We start from the raw sequence: 17291 nt of genomic DNA on the forward strand, positions 1-17291 counted from the left end.
GCCTGGGGGACGAAGCTGGCCCGTGTGGTGGAGAGGGGAGGGGGCTTGGGGCTGCAGCCCAATCTGCTTTCAGAATTCCCTGTCTCCCCTGGGGGGAGAGCAGCTAGCAAAAGTGTTCTGCCAGGCTTCTGCCCATCCATTGCAATGGGTCCTCTGTTGCTCCCAAATCTCTGCCCCTCTTTATCTGTCCTGTCCCAGCCTTGCTGTCTCAAAACCTCAAGGCCTCAACTCTTTCCAAGAAAGCCAGGAACACAGCTGTGAGTCCCTTTCCCTCTGGGGGAGGTCCAGCTCTCCCTCCTGGCTCCAGATGTAAAGGAACAGCTGTGAGAGTGGCAGGAAGCCCACTTGGCAGCTAAGCAGGGCCTGGGGAGATGAGGAACAAAGCAAGGGTAGAGACAGGCAGACAGCAGGGCTGTATCAATTCTAGAGACTGGGGGATGGCAAAAGCATTTCATCCTGTGGCTCCGCGACCGGCTGACAGGCCTCGCCAAGCCCTCAGACGCCCCCCATGCCCTGCCCATCCCAATTCTGCTGCCTGGGCCACTGGCAGGACTTTCTGTAAACTCCATTTTATGATTCCCACTTAATCTGAGAAGGGAAACTTGGCTTTCTTTGTGTGTCTCCACCCCTGTCCTCAAACACACACCTCCCAGAATGAGATTTTGGAAAAGAGGCTGGTGAGGGAGAGGAAGGGAGGTGGAAGAGGGTGCTGGCGCTCCACCCTGGCATCCTCCTGCCCCTCCCTACCTCTGGAAAGTAAAGCAGGATGCAGATGCCAGGCTCGGTGTCCAGCAGACAGGGCTGCTTGGAGCACCACTTGCTCCGCCTGCTACGCCAGGGTGACAAAGCACGACTTGGCACCCACCAGGCACTGTACTCAGTAAATAATTATTTCCTGAATGACCCTGGCCCACTCTGGGCCTCAGTGGGTCTTTAACAAGCCTGTCCACTGCCGGGAGAGGGACCCACTGCTGTGGCCCACTACGCATCCGTGTCTTCTTTACTCTGAAAGGACACAGGGTATCACAGCTGCTTCTGTTTTAGGAAAAATAGTTTAATAAGTCTGAAACCCCTTTTAGGTCCTCTCCTCCACAGAAGCCCTGTGCCAGTGCTCTTCCCATGCCCGCTGGGAGGGAGCAGCCCTTCTCTGGAGGGCACCACCCGCTCCGGGCACCGCCCGCTCCAGACGCCTCGCCCTCCTGGGAGGCCTGCTCTGGGTCTAGGCCGTAGTGGGTCCATCACTTTTGTGTAAAAAGTGAGCAGAACACGGTAATATGCCCCCTTTTCTGGATGCCATGGGGCCAGCCCACAGCATGTTCCTACCCCTTAATTAAATAGCCCGTTAAATAATCTCCCGGCGCTGGCAGAGAGGGGATGCCACAGCAGCAAGCCCCGTGCCTGGCCGGGCTCCTGCTGCCTCAGGGCCGCCACCCTGACTCGATCTGGCCTCCACCGGAGCCGCCAGGGACACAGCCTCGTCTCAGACCTGGCCTCCTCCTACCCACACAGGGGAGGGTGAGTCCCAGCTGGGACCAGGCACCCCCCATAGCCATGGATGGGGGCACTCAGCAGGGTGAGCAGACGGATGGGTACAGCTCCTGCCCAGTCAGAAGTACGTGAGGTTCTTGACGGCTCCGATTTCCAGCATCCGCTTGATGGCCAGGGCCTCTTGGGAGACATTGTGGCCTGACCACTGTGGAGACAGCCAAGGAAGCCAACTGAGGAACTCCCAGGCAGCTACCTGGCCCTCCCCGTAGGCCCGCACCCCGGGAGCTCCATTCCCCACACCGGCTCTCAGAAGGAAGACAGAATACAGGGGACGCTGGCCTGGGAGTCCAGATGCCTTGGTTCCAGTTCTGACTCTCCGTGTGACCTCTCGGTGAGCTATCTCTGGGACCACCCTCACTCCCTCAGGGTCCCCAGTTCACCAGCAGGGACCACTTACCACCATGGACTTGAGTGTGATATACTCATAGTAGTGAATGGACTGCTTTTTGTGGTGGGCGTCTGGGTAGCCAAAGCCAGCGATATGCACCAGGTCACAGAGGTGGAGGGCCAGGGTGATGGCCAACAGCCCTGTGGTGGGCTTCTGAGGGACAAAGCGTGGGGAAGATATTAGAGGGAGCCTGCTCCTTTCAGCACCTCTAGGCCAGCGTTCTGCAACAGAACCTTCTAGTATCATGGAAACGTTCTGCATCTGTGCTGTCCTGTATGGCAGCCACGAGCCATACGGGGCTCATGCAGCTAAGGAACTGAACTTTTTATTTTATTCAATTTTAATGAAAATTTAAATTTAAATAGCCACATGTGGGGAATTCCCTGGTGGTCCAGGGGTCAGGACTCCGTGTTCTCACTGCCGACGGCTCGGGTATGATCCCTGGTCGATGAACGAAGATCCTGCAAGCCGTGCCTTGCAGCCACAAAAAACAAAAAAAAAGCCACACGTGGCTCGTGGCTACCATACCGCATACTACAGCTCAACACGTCTGGGGAGGGTTTGGGCCTTTGGGGATGATGATGGCCATCAAGATGACAAAAATGATAGTAATAATAACATCTACGATTTTCGGAGCACCTGCTATGTGCCAGACACTATGCTAAGTATTTCACCCCATATGCCACCTCATCCAGTCCTCACAAAAACACTTTGAGGTACACAGTATTATTAGCCCCATTTTCCAGATGGGGAACTGAGGCTTACAACCGTTAAACAAGTCACTCAAGGAGTGGAAAGGTTCTGCTCTCCGTCTTGGAGAAACTCACCTCTCCTGGAAGCCCTGAGGCTCTCACATTTCCAGGCTGTGTGCCCTTCATGAGGGTGGGCTCTCCCTCCTGTAAAGTGGGGACAGCAGTACCTCCCCCACCCCCTACCGTATGGGCTGCTGTGAGGACCTCACTTTCTCCACCCCTGAGCCATCCACGGGGATGGGCCACCTGATATTCTAACCTCACAAACCGCCTTCCTCAGCAGGGATGACCTGCCTTCCACTCCCCAGACCTTGTCAGATCCCCTAAGGCCAGGTGTTCCCCAGCTTCCCTTTCTGAGCTCTCCTATCTTTTCATGTCACTGCCTGCCCCAGCCTTCCATTTCAGCCCTGTTGCTTTTACCGCCAACTGTGTTATCTCATCCGGTTCAGACCTCTGCCAAACCACACATGCATCACCTTCTAGCAAACTCTTCTCTTCCCGTGTATTCCTGTAACTGTTAAACATATTACCATCCACCTAGTTGTGCTGGAAACTGTCACAAATCTCTCAATTTCACCTTAAAAGAAATGCTATAGCAGAAGAATTCTAAGATGAAGCCCAATGACCCCTTGCCCTTGAGAGTGTGTGTAACCTATGAATATGATGAGATATATTACATTGTATTATATTGCTTAATGTGGCACAGTAGACTGTAAAATAGATAGTCCTGGTGGGCTTGACCTAATCTCATGAGCTTTTATATCTGGGTCTAGAGATCAGCAGTGGAGGAAGTGCGAGGTGTGAAGCACAAGAGGGTTTATCACGCATTGCTGGCCTGAAGATGGAGGGGACCAGACAGCAAGGTATGCAGGCAGCTCTTACATGCTGAGGGTACCACCCCTAGGCTGAAAACCAGCCAGGAAATGGGGACCTCGGTCCTGCAACCACAAGGAACCAAATTCTTCCAACAACAAGAATGAACTTGGAAGCAAATTTCACCCCCCGAGCCTCCAGAAAAGAACGCAGCCCAGCTGCCAACTTGATTTCAGCCTTGTAGACCCTGCGCAGAGAACCCAGCCGTGCTGTACTGGACATCTGACCTCCAAAACTATGAGCCAATACATGGGTGTTGTTTCAAGCCTCTACACTGTGGTTATCTGTGAGGCAGTGACAGGAAACTCAAGTTCATCCCTTCCTCTCCCTCTTCCTCCTGCCAGGAGCTGGGTTCTGGTCCTAATCTCTGGCTTCCCTCTCTAGCCTTCACCCTCTGCCACCAGGGCCAGAAAACTCCTCTTTGCTGCCCCCCACCCAACTCCATGTGCACTAGAACTCAGTGCCAGGGGCGTTGTTTGGTCTTGCCAAATGAAATCCCTTTCCCCAATTCTCTGCTTGATGGGCCCCACGACCCCTTAGGGCCCAGCTCCAGTACCACCTCTTCCAGTGGCACCACCTCCAGACAGCCCCAAGCAGAGTTCCGCCCCTCCTCTGAGACCCCGCAGCACTCGGAACAACCCTCGATCGGAGCGCTTTGCCATTCCGGGCTGCATCCTGCATGTCTATTCCGCTAGACCGAGTTTCCTTAGGGCAGAGGGCATGTCTTATTCCCCGTGCGTGCAAACTTGGGGCCTGGCGCTGAGCAGTCGCAAAAGCAGGCATTCAACCTAGGAAGCTGAATCGCAGTAGATATTCAGTAAAGAATAGAATCATGGGGAGCTCCCTGGTGGCCAAGTGGTTAGGATTCCGGTCTTTCACTGCCGTGGCCCAGGTTTGATCCCTGCCTGGTGAGGGAACTGAGATCCCGCGAGCCATGCAGCGTGGCCGAAGAAAAGAAAAGAAAGAATAAAATCGTTTATTCAAAACTTGGCAACTGTTTATCGAGCATTCACGGTGTGCCAACCTCCGTGATAAGCACATCACGTAATTACCTTTTAAATTTAAAAGGTCAGTACTCCTATTTTCCCCACCCCACAGATAAGAAAACCAAGGCTCTGAGTGGCTGACTGGCCCAAGGCCATACAGCAGGTAGCACCGTGAGTCCTGTCTATGTCTGATCATTACTTCTTTTTTTCTTTTTTTTTTTGCGGTACACGGGCCTCTCAACTGTTGTGGCCTCTCCCGTCACGGAGCACAGGCTCCGGACGCGCAGGCTCAGCGGCCATGGCTCACGGGCCCAGCCGCTCCGCGACATGTGGGATCTTCCCGGACCGGGGCACGAACCCGCGTCCCCTGCATCGGCAGGCGGACGCTCAACCACTGCGCCACCAGGGAAGCCCTGATCATTACTTCTGTCTCCTACCTCACACAGCCTCTCTGAGGGCTCAAAGATACGGTGGAAGTACCTGCTTGGGAAGCTACCCAGTGTGCCAAAACCTGCCAGCAGAAGACCACTAGGGAGGGTTGTGCGAGCCGAAACCAAAACCAGAACTTGCAAACTGCACCCTGACTTCCCAAACTGTCACACCTACCAAACCATGATATTCAGGACCAACTGCATTCTCACATTCTTTCAACTCCTTTAGACCAATATGCTCCAAGACTGGATCACAGATGAAGTGATCAAATAGTAACCACTGGGCTCCATATCCTAAACATAAGATTACTGACTGTTGGGACTGCCCTGGCGGCCATGGCTCACGGGCCCAGCCGCTCTGCGGCATGTGGGATCTTCCCGGACCGGGGCACGAACCCGCGTCCCCTGCATCAGCAGACGGACTCTCAACCACTGCGCCACCAGGGAAACCCAGGACTCCACGCTTTTACTGCCGGGGGTGCGTGTTCAATCCCTGGTCGGGGAACTAAAATTCCACAAGCCGTGCGGCCCGCGGCCCAAAAAAAAAAAAAAAAGACTACTGACTGTCCCAGCAAATCCCCAGTGTACAGATTCTGATCAGCGCCTGCCAAAGGCATCCTCTTCTTCTAGCACCCAAGCCCTAAAAATACCCTTCCCTGACTCCCCATTTTGGAGATGCCCCAGAGCATCTCAAGAGTGTGTGCCCTCCCTTGCTGTAAAAGCCAGAATACCTGCCTCTGATGACAGGTGTGCGCCTGGGGGCCGCGTGCTGCCGTCTCTGCTATTGTTTTCCCCTTGCCTGGGGTCCTCCCTGGCCTTCTGGAGCCTCTAGGAAGTCCCTCCTACTTCCCACAGAGAGCCCCAGCCCTCTGGCTTCCCGTCCGTCTGCAGCCCGTCGTCACCTGCTTAATCTTGTACGGCTGCTGTATCGGCAGGCTCAGCAGTTTGTCAGCTGCAATCTCCATGAAGAAGGGGTTGAGAATCCGAATCTGTTTGGGGTTGACGTCCCAGATGAGGGGAGGCTGTTTCCAGAAGCCCTTTCGCACCTAGGCGGGTGGGGGTGGGAGGGAGAGAGCCAGTGGATTGAAACGGGGAGGGGGAGGGGCTTCTCCAGGGGACGGGGCCCCTGTGTTGGCGGACGGCACAGGCCCTCGGGAGCGCAGGGTGACGGGAGGGACGTGGAGGCCTACACCAGAGGTGGGAGAGGAGACCAGAAGAGAGGAGGAGGGAGAGAGGGGAGCGGGGCACCCCCCAGGGGAGGCCAGGTGCCATAGTGTGTAGAGTATGGGCTCCAACCATTGCCCGCTTCCAAGTATAGCCATGCAGGTAGAAGGGGCCAGCTGAACACGTGGCAAAAAATGGACAGTCGGACAGTTCAGCTGTCAACTGGATGGCAAAGAGACAGAGCGGACTTTCTGGAGTCCACCTAGAAGGACAGAGATCCCGACTGTTCTAACTGCCTCCACCTGGAGATGACTACCAACTGGTCCCTCTGCTGCCAAGCTTCTCACCGGCAGACATATTCTGGCAGCTCCTCTGTCCCAAGCAGCCTCGAGCTTAGGGTGCCCTTCGCTGCTGCTGTCTGACCCCTGCAGTAGAACACTGAGCTCACACCTTCCCCTTACTGGCTCCTGAGGACCGTGGGGCACACGTGATGGAGCGGCAGGGCCTGACCCGGGCGGCGCCCCCATCCCCAGGCTGCGACCTCACCCCCGCCAGTCTCCCCGCTTACGCGCTTCTTATCACTCAGGATGCTCTCAATCCAGTGGAAGTCCATGGCCTTGAAAGCTACCATGACAAGGAGTGTGTCAGGGTTGTCCTCCACTTTGGGATTGAAGTGGGCGGATTCAGGGTAGAAGAGACGCATGGTGGTCTTGGAGCCCACATCATTCTCGTAGCCAGCCACCGGTGCGCTGTTTAACCTGGGAGGCAGGGAGGAGGATGCCCGTCACCTAGAATCCCACTGGGTCTGTTTACCGTCGCCCCCAAACAGAAGAGGGAAGGGCGCTCATACAGACCTGATGACTACGTCGTACTTGTTGATGGCCTCTCCCAGCGAGCTGTTGCGCAGCCGATGCCCGTTCCCCACCACCACGCAGCGGCGGCACTTGAGGCTGCCCCGGGAACAGGGTGGTAAGACCCAGAAGGAGCCCCTGCTCCTGCCCCGGTCTGCCCAGGCCCCCTCAGCCCCTCAGCCCCTGGCCCCCACAGACCAGGCCTCTCCAAGGAGTCCTGCTTCTGGTCATGCCGAGCCTGCAGCCCTGGGCTTTCAAGGGGGAGGAAACTGAACAGAGCACGGAAGAGAGAGAGGAGGAGGGAAGGTGCCTGGGGAGTACCAAGAAGAAACCCCATTTCGGAGCCCCCGACTGCTGCCCAGGCCTGCCTGTTACCACGGCAATACCCTCAGCGGTCTCTGCCCACTCCAGCAGCCTGGTACCCAGGCTCAGCCGCCGTGGGGACTGGCGTGCCCGCCTCCCCTGGAGACAGGCAGGCTCACTGGGAGGTGCTGGACCGTGACGGTTTCACACTGGGGCAGGAGGGAGGGTGTCCTCACCTCTGGATGCTCTCTGGAACGGAGTAGCTGGTGACGGCCAGCACCCGGAGCAGTAGGTCTTCTACAAAAGAACCGCAATGAAGGGGCTGATCTCCAAAGGCTGCCAGCCCTCCCTGCCCTGCCCCCAGGATCTAGGCCTGGCTGAGAACCTGGGCGCCGGGACCACGGACAGCAGGAAACGGGAAGCTGTGCGGCCAAGGTGAGGCCACCGTGCCCACCTGACCAGGCGGATACTTACCACTCCCCTTGGTCCCGTAGGGCAGCTCGTAGGCAGATGGCGTCTTGACCCAGAAATAATCCTTAAGCTGCAGAAAGACGGGCTGTTCTCGGGAGTAGCTGCGCCGAGGTGAAGGCAGGGTGGGGATGAGAAAGAGATTCATCTTCATGCCAGAAACTGGGTCAGACCCCTGACCCACATTACGTATACACACCGAGACCTCTCCCTCCCTCACAGGCTGCCCCTGGCCCACGTCCACCAGCACGGTTCCCTCCATCTAGCCAGCACCCAGGCCCACCCCGCATCCTCACGTACTTGCCAAAGAGCTTGGAGGCCATCCTCTCCGCCTCACCCTGGAGGCATGGCTCCTTCTTCCCTGGGATGGGAAAATAAAAGCTGGAGACAGAAAAGGAGAGAGGCAGGCGCTCCAGTCAGACCTCCCGGGCCCGGGGGCCAGCTTTCCAGGCAGCCTCCTCCTCCTCCCAGGGCACGTCGGCCCCAAGGCCCCGGAGAGCGACTCTCCGGCTGCAACGGTGTCAGCCCAAGTCCCACTTTGAAACCAAATCATTGCAAAGCCAGTTCTTTGTTCTCCTGAACTCCCTGGGTGAGGACCCCGGGGAGTCATCCCAGGTCCTACCCCCCAAAACCCACCAACTCCCCTCACAGAGGATCCTGGGCTAGTAGTGTATGGGAGAGGTCATGCCCTGGCTCTCTGAACCCTCCTGTCCCCCCACTAGGTCCCCACCTCATGACGCTCCATCCCTGAGCCCGGTTCCCAAGAAGAACCCACGGAAGGACATGAAAGGTGGACTCACAGCTCAATGTACCTGTCTTCTCGGGAGATGGAGTACCATACCATGACGACCAGGACCAGAGCCAGCGTGGCCAGGAGTTTCCAGCCTGCAGGGCGAACGCACGGAAGAGCTGGAAGCAGAAACAGGGAGGCACAGCCCCAGGCCACCTTCTCAGCTGCCTCAGCTGGGGCCCCTGCAAGGCCGGCTCACAGCAGGCCCTCGCCTGGCCCTAGTTCTCCGGCTCAGGGCTTGGACCCGAGTGTCTCTGCCGTCCTTCAGGATGAAGACAGGGGCCCCTGGCTCCGTGTCGGTCCCTCCCCAACCCCCTGCTTCTGGGGAGCCCACCCCGCAGGGTGGGGAGCTCCTGGGGAATACTCACGGGACTTGCTGATCATGTTTCTCAGGTGCCAGGGTTCCTGGGGAGAGCTGTCATCCCGGCTGCCTCGGGCCACCTAGGAGGCAGGAGTCACAGGTGTCCGGTCAGCACCACAAACACTGTCGCCTAGACACTGGAGCAGGGCACACCCACAGCCTGCCTCTTCCCGCCTCCAGAAAGCACCAAGCTGCTTCCAGGGCGGCCATCCAGGGAGTGGCCCTCCTCACCCTGGGCATCTCCCTAACCCCTCAAAGGCAGCATCAGCGGTCCAGGCGGGGCCTACGCCCCAGAGAGGGAAACCAAGTCCCACTCTTCACGAATTCCGTCCCAGGCCAGACCAGCCTACCACAGCCTCCCCGGCATGGTTCCCCCCACTGTGTCCTATCCCTCACTTGGACCTCGGAAGGGTCAGCTCCAGGAAACAGATGTACCTCCACCCATTTTCTACGTGAAAGTTAAGCTAACTGTACAAGGGCGTGACTCACATTGTACACAACTGAAGCTTATCTTTTCTCCACATCCAAGGCATTCCCTTGGTTCTGGCCACCGTCCACGCCTCTATCATCAATCTCTCACCATTCCACCTGAACAGATCTGCTCGGGCCAGGCCCTGGGGTGACTGTGGGACCATCAGATGGTCCACAAGTTCTCTTGCAGCCCTTCTAGCCTCTGGCTGAGTCCAAACAGAGTCCAAGCCCTCACCACCAGGTCCATGGGGGAAACTCAACGGAGGCAGGCTGTTTGAACAGGAGCGCGGAGAGTGAGAGGGGTCTGGCTGGTCAGAGGAGAGAAAGGAGACCCTTTCAGGTAAGGGCAGAGGCTGGCAAGGTAAGGACAGGGCTGTGGGAGGGGTGAGTTGCTACATGCACATCAACAGCGAGGTCCCTCCAGTCGCAAAGCCAGCCAAGGACCATGCTTCTGAGTCACCGGGAAGAAATTTCTGCAGCTTTCACAGCCACACAGAGAGGCACGGGATGCGCGCAGAGCGCCAGTTTCTTCTCTCCATGACATCCTCCCCAAGGATCTGGGTTGTAGGAATCAGATGGGCCACATACTAAACACAGATTCCAGGGCCCTTTCCGGGGATAGGTTCAGCCAGCTGGGGTGGGACCTGGGATGGGCATCTTCACAAGCTGCCCACGTGGTTCTTTTGAAGGATCAGGAAAGGGAGGGAAGCCCTAGTGTTTGTGCTCTTTTGGGGAGAAATGAAAAATCTCAAATTATTTCTCAATGGTGGGGGACCGCATCTGGACGAGGTCTGGTTTTGGTTAGAAATCATAAATCGATTATCCTCCGTAACACTGTCCTGTTATGGAATCGATGCTCTGCTCCCAGGGGTACTCCCCAGGCTCCACCCTGAGTCCGCAAATACCCAAGAATGAGAGTGTTGAGGGAAAGAGAAAGCCGGGTGGGGGAAAGGGATAGGGGTGGGGACCAGAGCCAGATGTTTTCAGCAGGGTCAGGAGGGCCCATCTCTGAATCCCAATGGGGATGGGGGCTGGTCCTGTCCAGAAAAGAAGAGCTCTAGAGTTGTAATCAGCAGACCCCAGTGAAAGTCAAGACCTACTGCTTTTCCGAGGGTGGCCTGCCTCCCCGACCTACCCACAACTGCCAAGTCATGCCCTACCACGTTATCCCCTTCACACGCTTCTCCCGATCTGTAATTCGTTTAGTTACTTGCTCTCTGTCTGTCTCCCCCACTGCACATAAGCCCTGTGAGGGTAGGAATCGGGTCTGTCTTATTCCCAGCTTGAGTCCCAGCATGTAGCACACTGCCTGACACACAGCCAGCGCTCAGCAAGTATTGAATGAATAACGTGTTGGGTTATCTTGGGGGAGTCACTTTTCCCTCTCTGACCCTCAGTTACTTCAGCTGTAAAACTGGGAATTTGGCCTAAGAAATGCTTGTGACTCAAATATATTTATCAGATCTGCAGCCTGAGCCTCACCAGGGACCTTATTAGAAATGTATAATCCCGGACCCCTCCAGAGGCACAAATCAGAAACTGCGTTTGCATAAGATCCCCTGATGACTCACATGCACATTCGAGCTTGAGATGCGCTTATCAAGATGGATGTCCTTGACCTTGGCGGAACGGGAGGACTGCAGTATCTGGGTCCCATAACTGGAAATTCTGACTTAAGTGGTCTGGCCTGGCACTGGAATGTATTCAAGCACCCAGGGGCAATTCTAACCCAGCCAAGGTTGAGAACCACTGGTCCGGATAATGGCGAAAGCACGGTTCTCAATTTTTGATGTGTACGTTCTGATTCAGTGGGTGTCGTGGGTCCAACATTCTAACCGGCTCCCAGGTGGTGCTCTGCTGCTAGGCTGGGACCGCACGGAGAGCTGCAAAGCTCTAAACAAGATCCTTCAGGCTCTCACATTCTTTACATTATGAACTGCAGCCTCTCCCACCCTCCGTGCTCTCAGTCCTTTCTGATCAGGATTCAGTCCAGCGTACTCCATCTCCCTGTAACAGCAGGTCACAGCACTCGGGGCACAAGGCAATCACCTGAGAAGCTGAGGCATTTACTGACATCTAGACCCCACTTTCCAAGTCTTATTTAATTGGTTGGGCATGGGGCCCAGGCATTGGCCAGTAAAAAACCAACCAAACAAAAAAAGCTCACCTTTCTGGTGATTCTAACATGCAGCCAAAATGGAGAACGCTACAGAGAGTGTGTTGTGCAGTAACTGAAGGTCAAGGACTCAGCTGTCCTCAGTGAAGGAGAACTTTGGTGGTCGGAGGTGATGGGTCCTGAACAAGAAAACTACTCTTTTTTGACCTCTTCCCCAGTAACGTTCTGCACTTTCGTCCTAAACTGTGCTGGTCTTATGCTAAGCAGACTGGCTAGTCCTGGGGTCTGCTCCGAGAGACCCCCAGGGATGTCATCCACCTACCCACCCCCTCCCCTTGCTGGCCAAGCCAAGAGGATGGCTCAGCCCCCAGGATTCCATGGGCGCGGGCTTCTTGGGCTGCCTGCTGCCTCTGGACAACAGGGAGCCTTCTCCCAGCAGCCGTCCCCACCCCAGGGACAAAAGGACAGAAGAAAAGTCACAGCAGGGTACCTGGGCAGGAGAACAGAAATCTCGTCCACTCATGTCCAAGGTGCAGCAACCTCTGCCTGCCACCAGCTGCCCAGGAGACTGGCTCACCCGACCCGCTAGGTAAAGCTGACCCCAAGGCGGGAAGGCTGTGTGCCCTCCCGGTGCTCTGCTAAGAACCACAGCGTCCCCCGCTGCAGCGAGGCTGCTGAGCCCTGCCACGGAGTTGCCAAAGGGCAGAACTGGAGGACGCGGTGAAGAACAGAAGCCTCCTGCTGCCTGGCGCTCAAAGCCTCACACAGCAAGTACTCAGTGGGTACCCGCTGTACCAAGATGAACAGAACTGGACGTCACCCATGGACATGGCATGACGCCAGGCCCCTCCAAGCCCTTGGGCCCATCAGAGGGCTGTGGCTTAATGTTCCTGAGAAGGGGGATGGGAAAACCAGTGGGGCAGAAGCCGTAATCCGTGTCACTGTCCCTCAGTCCTGTGGGGAAAACCCGGAGCTGCCTGCCTGCCACCTCTAGACTCACCTGCCACTCCTGGCCCACCCGGATACTGTGTTGGGTCCCCGCCCACCTTTCCAGCATTGCTCCCAACCAGTGATCCCCCTCGGCCTTGCTGCTTCCACCTCTCCCCCCTCCTCCGCTCCCTTTGACTCAGAAACAGAGTCAAGTCTCCCTGTGCCTAAAACAAAACAACCCCCCTCTCTGCTTCTGTCTCCTCCTCAAGCTACCTCTGCATCTCCATCTCGAGCTCCAGTGGTCAGACTCCTTAATCTGTGCTACATGCTCGCTTCCCACTCAACCCTCTGCCCTACTCCACCCCTGATCCTTGTCTGAGCTGAAATCGCTCTTGCCAAAGCCTTCAGTGGCCTCCTAATGGTCAAACCTGAAAAAGATCTACTCTGAAGCCTTTGCTCCGAACAGGCCGATGCTTCCAGGTCAAGACTCTCTCCAGGTTTCCTCCAAACTGGCTCCACCCCCTTTAAGTGCTGGCGTTCTCCAGGGAGCTGCCCTTGACCCTCTGCTCTTCCTCTACTTGTTTACACAGGCCAGGTTCATTCATTTTCAGAGGCTTAACTACTACTCAGACCCTGATGATTCAAGCTCTTTTTCGGCTCTGTAATTTCTCTCCCAGATCCTGTCCTAATCTTTCTAATTTTCTATTGCTCATCCTCCCTGGAGGATCTTAAACTAGTCACCCGTAACACGTCCACAACTGGACCCGCGTCTCCCCGCTCCCCCCCACCCCACATTCTCATCAGCTCATCCGCCCAACATCTCCTTCGCCTTCACACCATCCCTACGAAACGCTACCCATTCTACCCCCAGTTCCTCATTCCAGCAAATGTTTGCTGAACTCCCACTAAACGCTCGCCATTACAGGAGGCACTGGGATGTGAAGCTTGATAAAGTTCAGCGCAGCGTGAGGGCCACATAGTCTAGAGCCTCAGAAGTACTTCGGAAAGCAGGCTGCATCTCCTCTTCTTGAGCCACAGGTTGATTCCAGATCTCACCCCAATTTATCTGCTTCCTAAATGGTCTCTTCACCACAAGTCTTTCCTCACTCAAGCCTCTTCCTCAGAACTGCCAACACGGTATCTTTCTCAGAAATGGTTTGGATCAAACCACCCTCCTGCTCCAATCACTCCCCATTCCTTCAATGAAAAACCAAAGCTTTTTAGAGGCAACCAGGGCACTTCAGTCCCAGGCCCCAAGGCCTGCGTGTGCATCTCGGAGCTCCTGCCACGTGCGCTGCAGGTGCCGTCTTCTTCCACAAGCCCACCTCTGCACGGGTTTTCCTCCAGCAGGAAGACCCTACGCAGCCCCCGTTAGCCTCAACAATCTCACTCCTTCTGCAGCACCGGCCCCTCCTCTACGAAGTGTTTTCTGACATTTCTAAGCAATGTTTTTCTTTCCACAAAAAATTGTTTATATCTTGATTTTAGCACCTAATAGGTAGTAAACCTTTTGTATTATATAATTACTATTTTCATGGCTTGCCCACTATCCTCTGACCTCTGAAATTGGAGGCTTGTTTATACCAAGAGTCTACCAGAGCACCTAGAGAAGATGCTTTATCACATAATATAATTTTATATCACATTATTATGTGTTTTCGTATCTTGCCCATGAGACTATGACCTCTGTGGTCCAGGCCTGCATTATATCTTCAGACTCTATTACAGTGCCTAGGACGTAGCAGATGTTTTATAAAAATCTGACACACGAGTAATAAGATGAGACTAAAAATGTATTACATCCCTGACTGATCCTGAAATGTATTGTGCACTTACTGTGTGCAACATCAGGGGGGTGCCAACCTCATTGCCATTGCTCTGGGGACCAGGTGAGTCATCACTGTGGAGGCTATCCTGTGCACCACTGGGTGGTTACCAGCACCGTGACCGCTGCCCACTAGAGGCCAGTATGACCCCCACTCTCCAGTTCTGACAACCAAATGTCGCCAGACATTACCACGTATCGAGAGCTGCTCTGCCAGGTACTCTTAAGGGCTTTCCGAGTATGATCTCAACCCTGTGAGTTAAACACTATTATTACCTCCATTGTGGAGACAGGGAAGCGAGGTGCAAAAAGAGTCAGCAGCTTGCCCAGGGTCGCCGGGCCGGTGAGGAGCTTAGCTCCAGAGGCGCGTTCCTAACTCCTGCCCTCCGCCGCCCCTAAACCATCCTGTGACGACGCCAAGATCCTCAGAGGGCCCACCTGCAGCCCTCTGGAGCAACAGGAGGAAGCTGCCCGCCGTCACATCAAAGTCCTTCGGAGGCTCCTGACAGCTGAGAGGAGCCTCCTGCGCTCCTTCCCAGGCGAGTCGCCTGGCCCCCTGGAAGCCCTCCAGCATGTCTTCAAAGCCCGCAGCTGTATTCATGGGATCACCAATGCCCTCCATCTGGACACCAGACTTCCACAAATGCTGGCAAAGACCGCGTTCACTTTCTCACGGCCATGCCGCTTCACTGGCAGGGAACCAACACCCCTCAGCTGGTAAGCCAGGTCTCCTGCGCCCTGATCCCGCGTGGCCTCCCTCTGGAACCAAAGAGCAGGACTGTGCCACTACAGCTGCTTGCAAACGCCTCATCTCGGGAGTCGCCTGCCGTGTTTCCAGCCTGTTGAGGTGTGTGAATCTCGACAGCGCCAGCTAACCCACAGCGATTCCTCTCAGCTTAGAGTCCTCTGCCGTTATTCCTGGGGGCCTTGAGCTGGACGCTGAACTTGATGTAATTAACACAACTGCGAGGTGAGGCGAGGTGAGGACACAGGCCACTGGAGTCGCACTGTGTTGTGATCAGCCACTCTTGGGTGCCGTCAACTAACCACGATTCTCCAGAATGGGTCACCTGTATCACCTCTCCTCAGCTCAGAAACCCTCCACGGCACCCATCCACTCAGAAAGAAAGGCCAAGCCCTTGCTCTGACCTGTAAGAACGCACGTGATCTCCCCACCAGCACTTCTCTGCTCTCCTTCCCCATTTCCCTCATTTAGTCTGCTCTACTCAGACGGGCCTCATTGTTCGTGACTGGGCTAGGCCCACTCCCTCCTCTCTGGCTGTTCCTTCAGCCTGGAATGCTTTCCCCCTAGACACAGGCTAGGTATCTACCCACTCAGCTCTCCACTCATCTTCTCCACCTCTGGTCAAAAATCCCCCCTACACCTCACATTTCAGATCCCTCTCCCTGGCTTGCGAAAAACTTTGGCTGTCGTTTTGTTCGATGCTGTATCACCAATGTCTAGAACAGTGACTGGTACACAGCAGGCTCTCGACACAAGTTTGTTGAATTAACTTACTCATCGGGAACTACACCGCCACAGAGCAGGCAGAGCAAGAGGGGAAGAGGCGGTAGCAATAGGTCAGATACCCACTCCAGCCCCTCTGGCCTGGCCGCTGGCTAGACACAGCCTGAACAGCACAGTGTGATCCGCAGCCCCAGTAGGGAGGGAGCTGGTCTTGGCCCGGGGCCCTTGTGAAGCGGCAGAGGGCAGAGTAACTGACCAACTGCCTCAAGGCCCACCAGTGGGCAGATGGGGCATCTCTCCAGCCATCTAAGCTTGGAGGAAAGGGGCTGCAGAGAATTCCACCTGCAGGGCAGGAAGGCTCTCTGCTCCCCACCTTGGGGGTCCACAGGATACCCTCCACCCCCAGCAGGCGTCTCCAACAGCCCAGGCCTGCAGCCTCCTGCAGAGAAACACTGTATTCTCCACTTCAGCAGCTACCAGTCACAAGACACCACAAAGAACCACGTGAAGATCATACTTCTGGAGTTGGCCAGGGTGGGGCTCGAGCTTTGAATTAATTCCACTCGCTGGGTAAAAGAGCTTAAGTGTAGTGACGGCGTGGGGAGTCAACAGTACAGGTTCATGCCCACAATAAATTAAGAAAAACTCCGGTGTGGCCGTCGACCTGCGCCAGGCTCCCGGGCACGATTCCCTCCTCCTATCTCCCAGCCAGGGGCCAGTGAATCTAGCCCCAAGAAGCCAAAGCTGAAGGCCCTACAGGAACTGGGGCTTGAAACCACCAGTATGGCCAGTCCCCTCCCTCCCTCCGGCCTCCAGATGCCCCTTCTGAAGATGGTGGACTGCACCTGCCCCGCCGCACCCCAGCCGGTGAGGTGGCCGCAGCCTCACATGGCCGTGGAGGACTTGCATTGCGGCTAGTCAGCGCTGAGGAACGCTGTCTGCGGGGCCCATACTCGGGATTCCAAAGACTCACTACAAAACAAAGTAAGTAAACTATCCCCTTAAAAATTACTTACATTGAGGCGGCAGCCATCATTGAAAAAACACTTTTTCAGGCTGTTTTGTGACCAGAAAGCACAGCACTAAGGACTAAACCGTACATGGAGCAGAACTGGGTGGCCACTGAACTGAAGAGGTCCCGGGTGACCCCCGAGGCCTCACCACACTTCCTAAACACACCCTCCCCTCCCCAAAGATAAGAATCTCAGCTCACATGCCCCCATCTGCACCCCAACCCCGTTTGAGGATGGAGGACGAGGCAAGGTTAGTGCCAGGAGTTTCACATCTGAGTCCTTGTCAGGGGGGTCGATTACAGTATAAATGTTGGGGGGATCTGGAATCATTGTTGGGACCCAAGCACAGGCTGCTCTCCCCAGCCACCCCTCAAGGATCCTGGCACTCACGCTTCCATGCTTCCTCTTGGCACCGGGTCCCAGATTACCCAACCACTCCCTCAGTCTGTCCCACCCGGTCGCCCTGTTTCATTTCCTCTGTAGCGGGAACACCACAGTGTCTCCCGTACTCACAAGATCATAGGACCCAAGAAAGCAGGGACTTCTTGTGGCC

At 55.7% G+C, this 17291-nt stretch overlaps 1 protein-coding gene across 8 annotated transcripts in view; it reads right to left on the bottom strand.

Annotated features, from left to right (window-relative positions):
* Positions 1–1073: 1073 nt before the first annotated feature.
* The window catches only part of ST3GAL4 (ST3 beta-galactoside alpha-2,3-sialyltransferase 4), a 32805-nt gene continuing 16587 nt past the window's right edge, over positions 1074–17291 (bottom strand). For 2 of the 8 annotated variants that reach the window (XM_082660904.1, XM_082660906.1), the window contains exons 2-11: positions 8923–8995; positions 8565–8673; positions 8065–8145; positions 7771–7868; positions 7533–7593; positions 6997–7092; positions 6711–6900; positions 5885–6024; positions 1946–2089; positions 1074–1693 (exon numbers count right to left, since the gene is read on the bottom strand). In XM_082660904.1, coding sequence (XP_082517030.1) covers positions 1498–1693; positions 1946–2089; positions 5885–6024; positions 6711–6900; positions 6997–7092; positions 7533–7593; positions 7771–7868; positions 8065–8145; positions 8565–8673; positions 8923–8938 — 1131 coding nt within the window. In that variant the 5' untranslated portion in view covers positions 8939–8995 and the 3' untranslated portion in view covers positions 1074–1497. Of the gene's footprint in view, positions 1694–1945; positions 2090–5880; positions 6025–6710; positions 6901–6996; positions 7093–7532; positions 7594–7770; positions 7869–8064; positions 8146–8564; positions 8674–8922; positions 8996–9404; positions 9695–17291 lie in introns of all 8 variants that reach the window. The other 6 variants (XM_082660905.1, XM_082660909.1, XM_082660908.1 and 3 more) reach the window with 6 other exon arrangements.

Source organism: Grampus griseus (assembly GCF_964374135.1).
Source record: "Grampus griseus genome assembly, chromosome: 8".
In the NCBI taxonomy this organism is placed as follows: domain Eukaryota; kingdom Metazoa; phylum Chordata; class Mammalia; order Artiodactyla; family Delphinidae; genus Grampus; species Grampus griseus.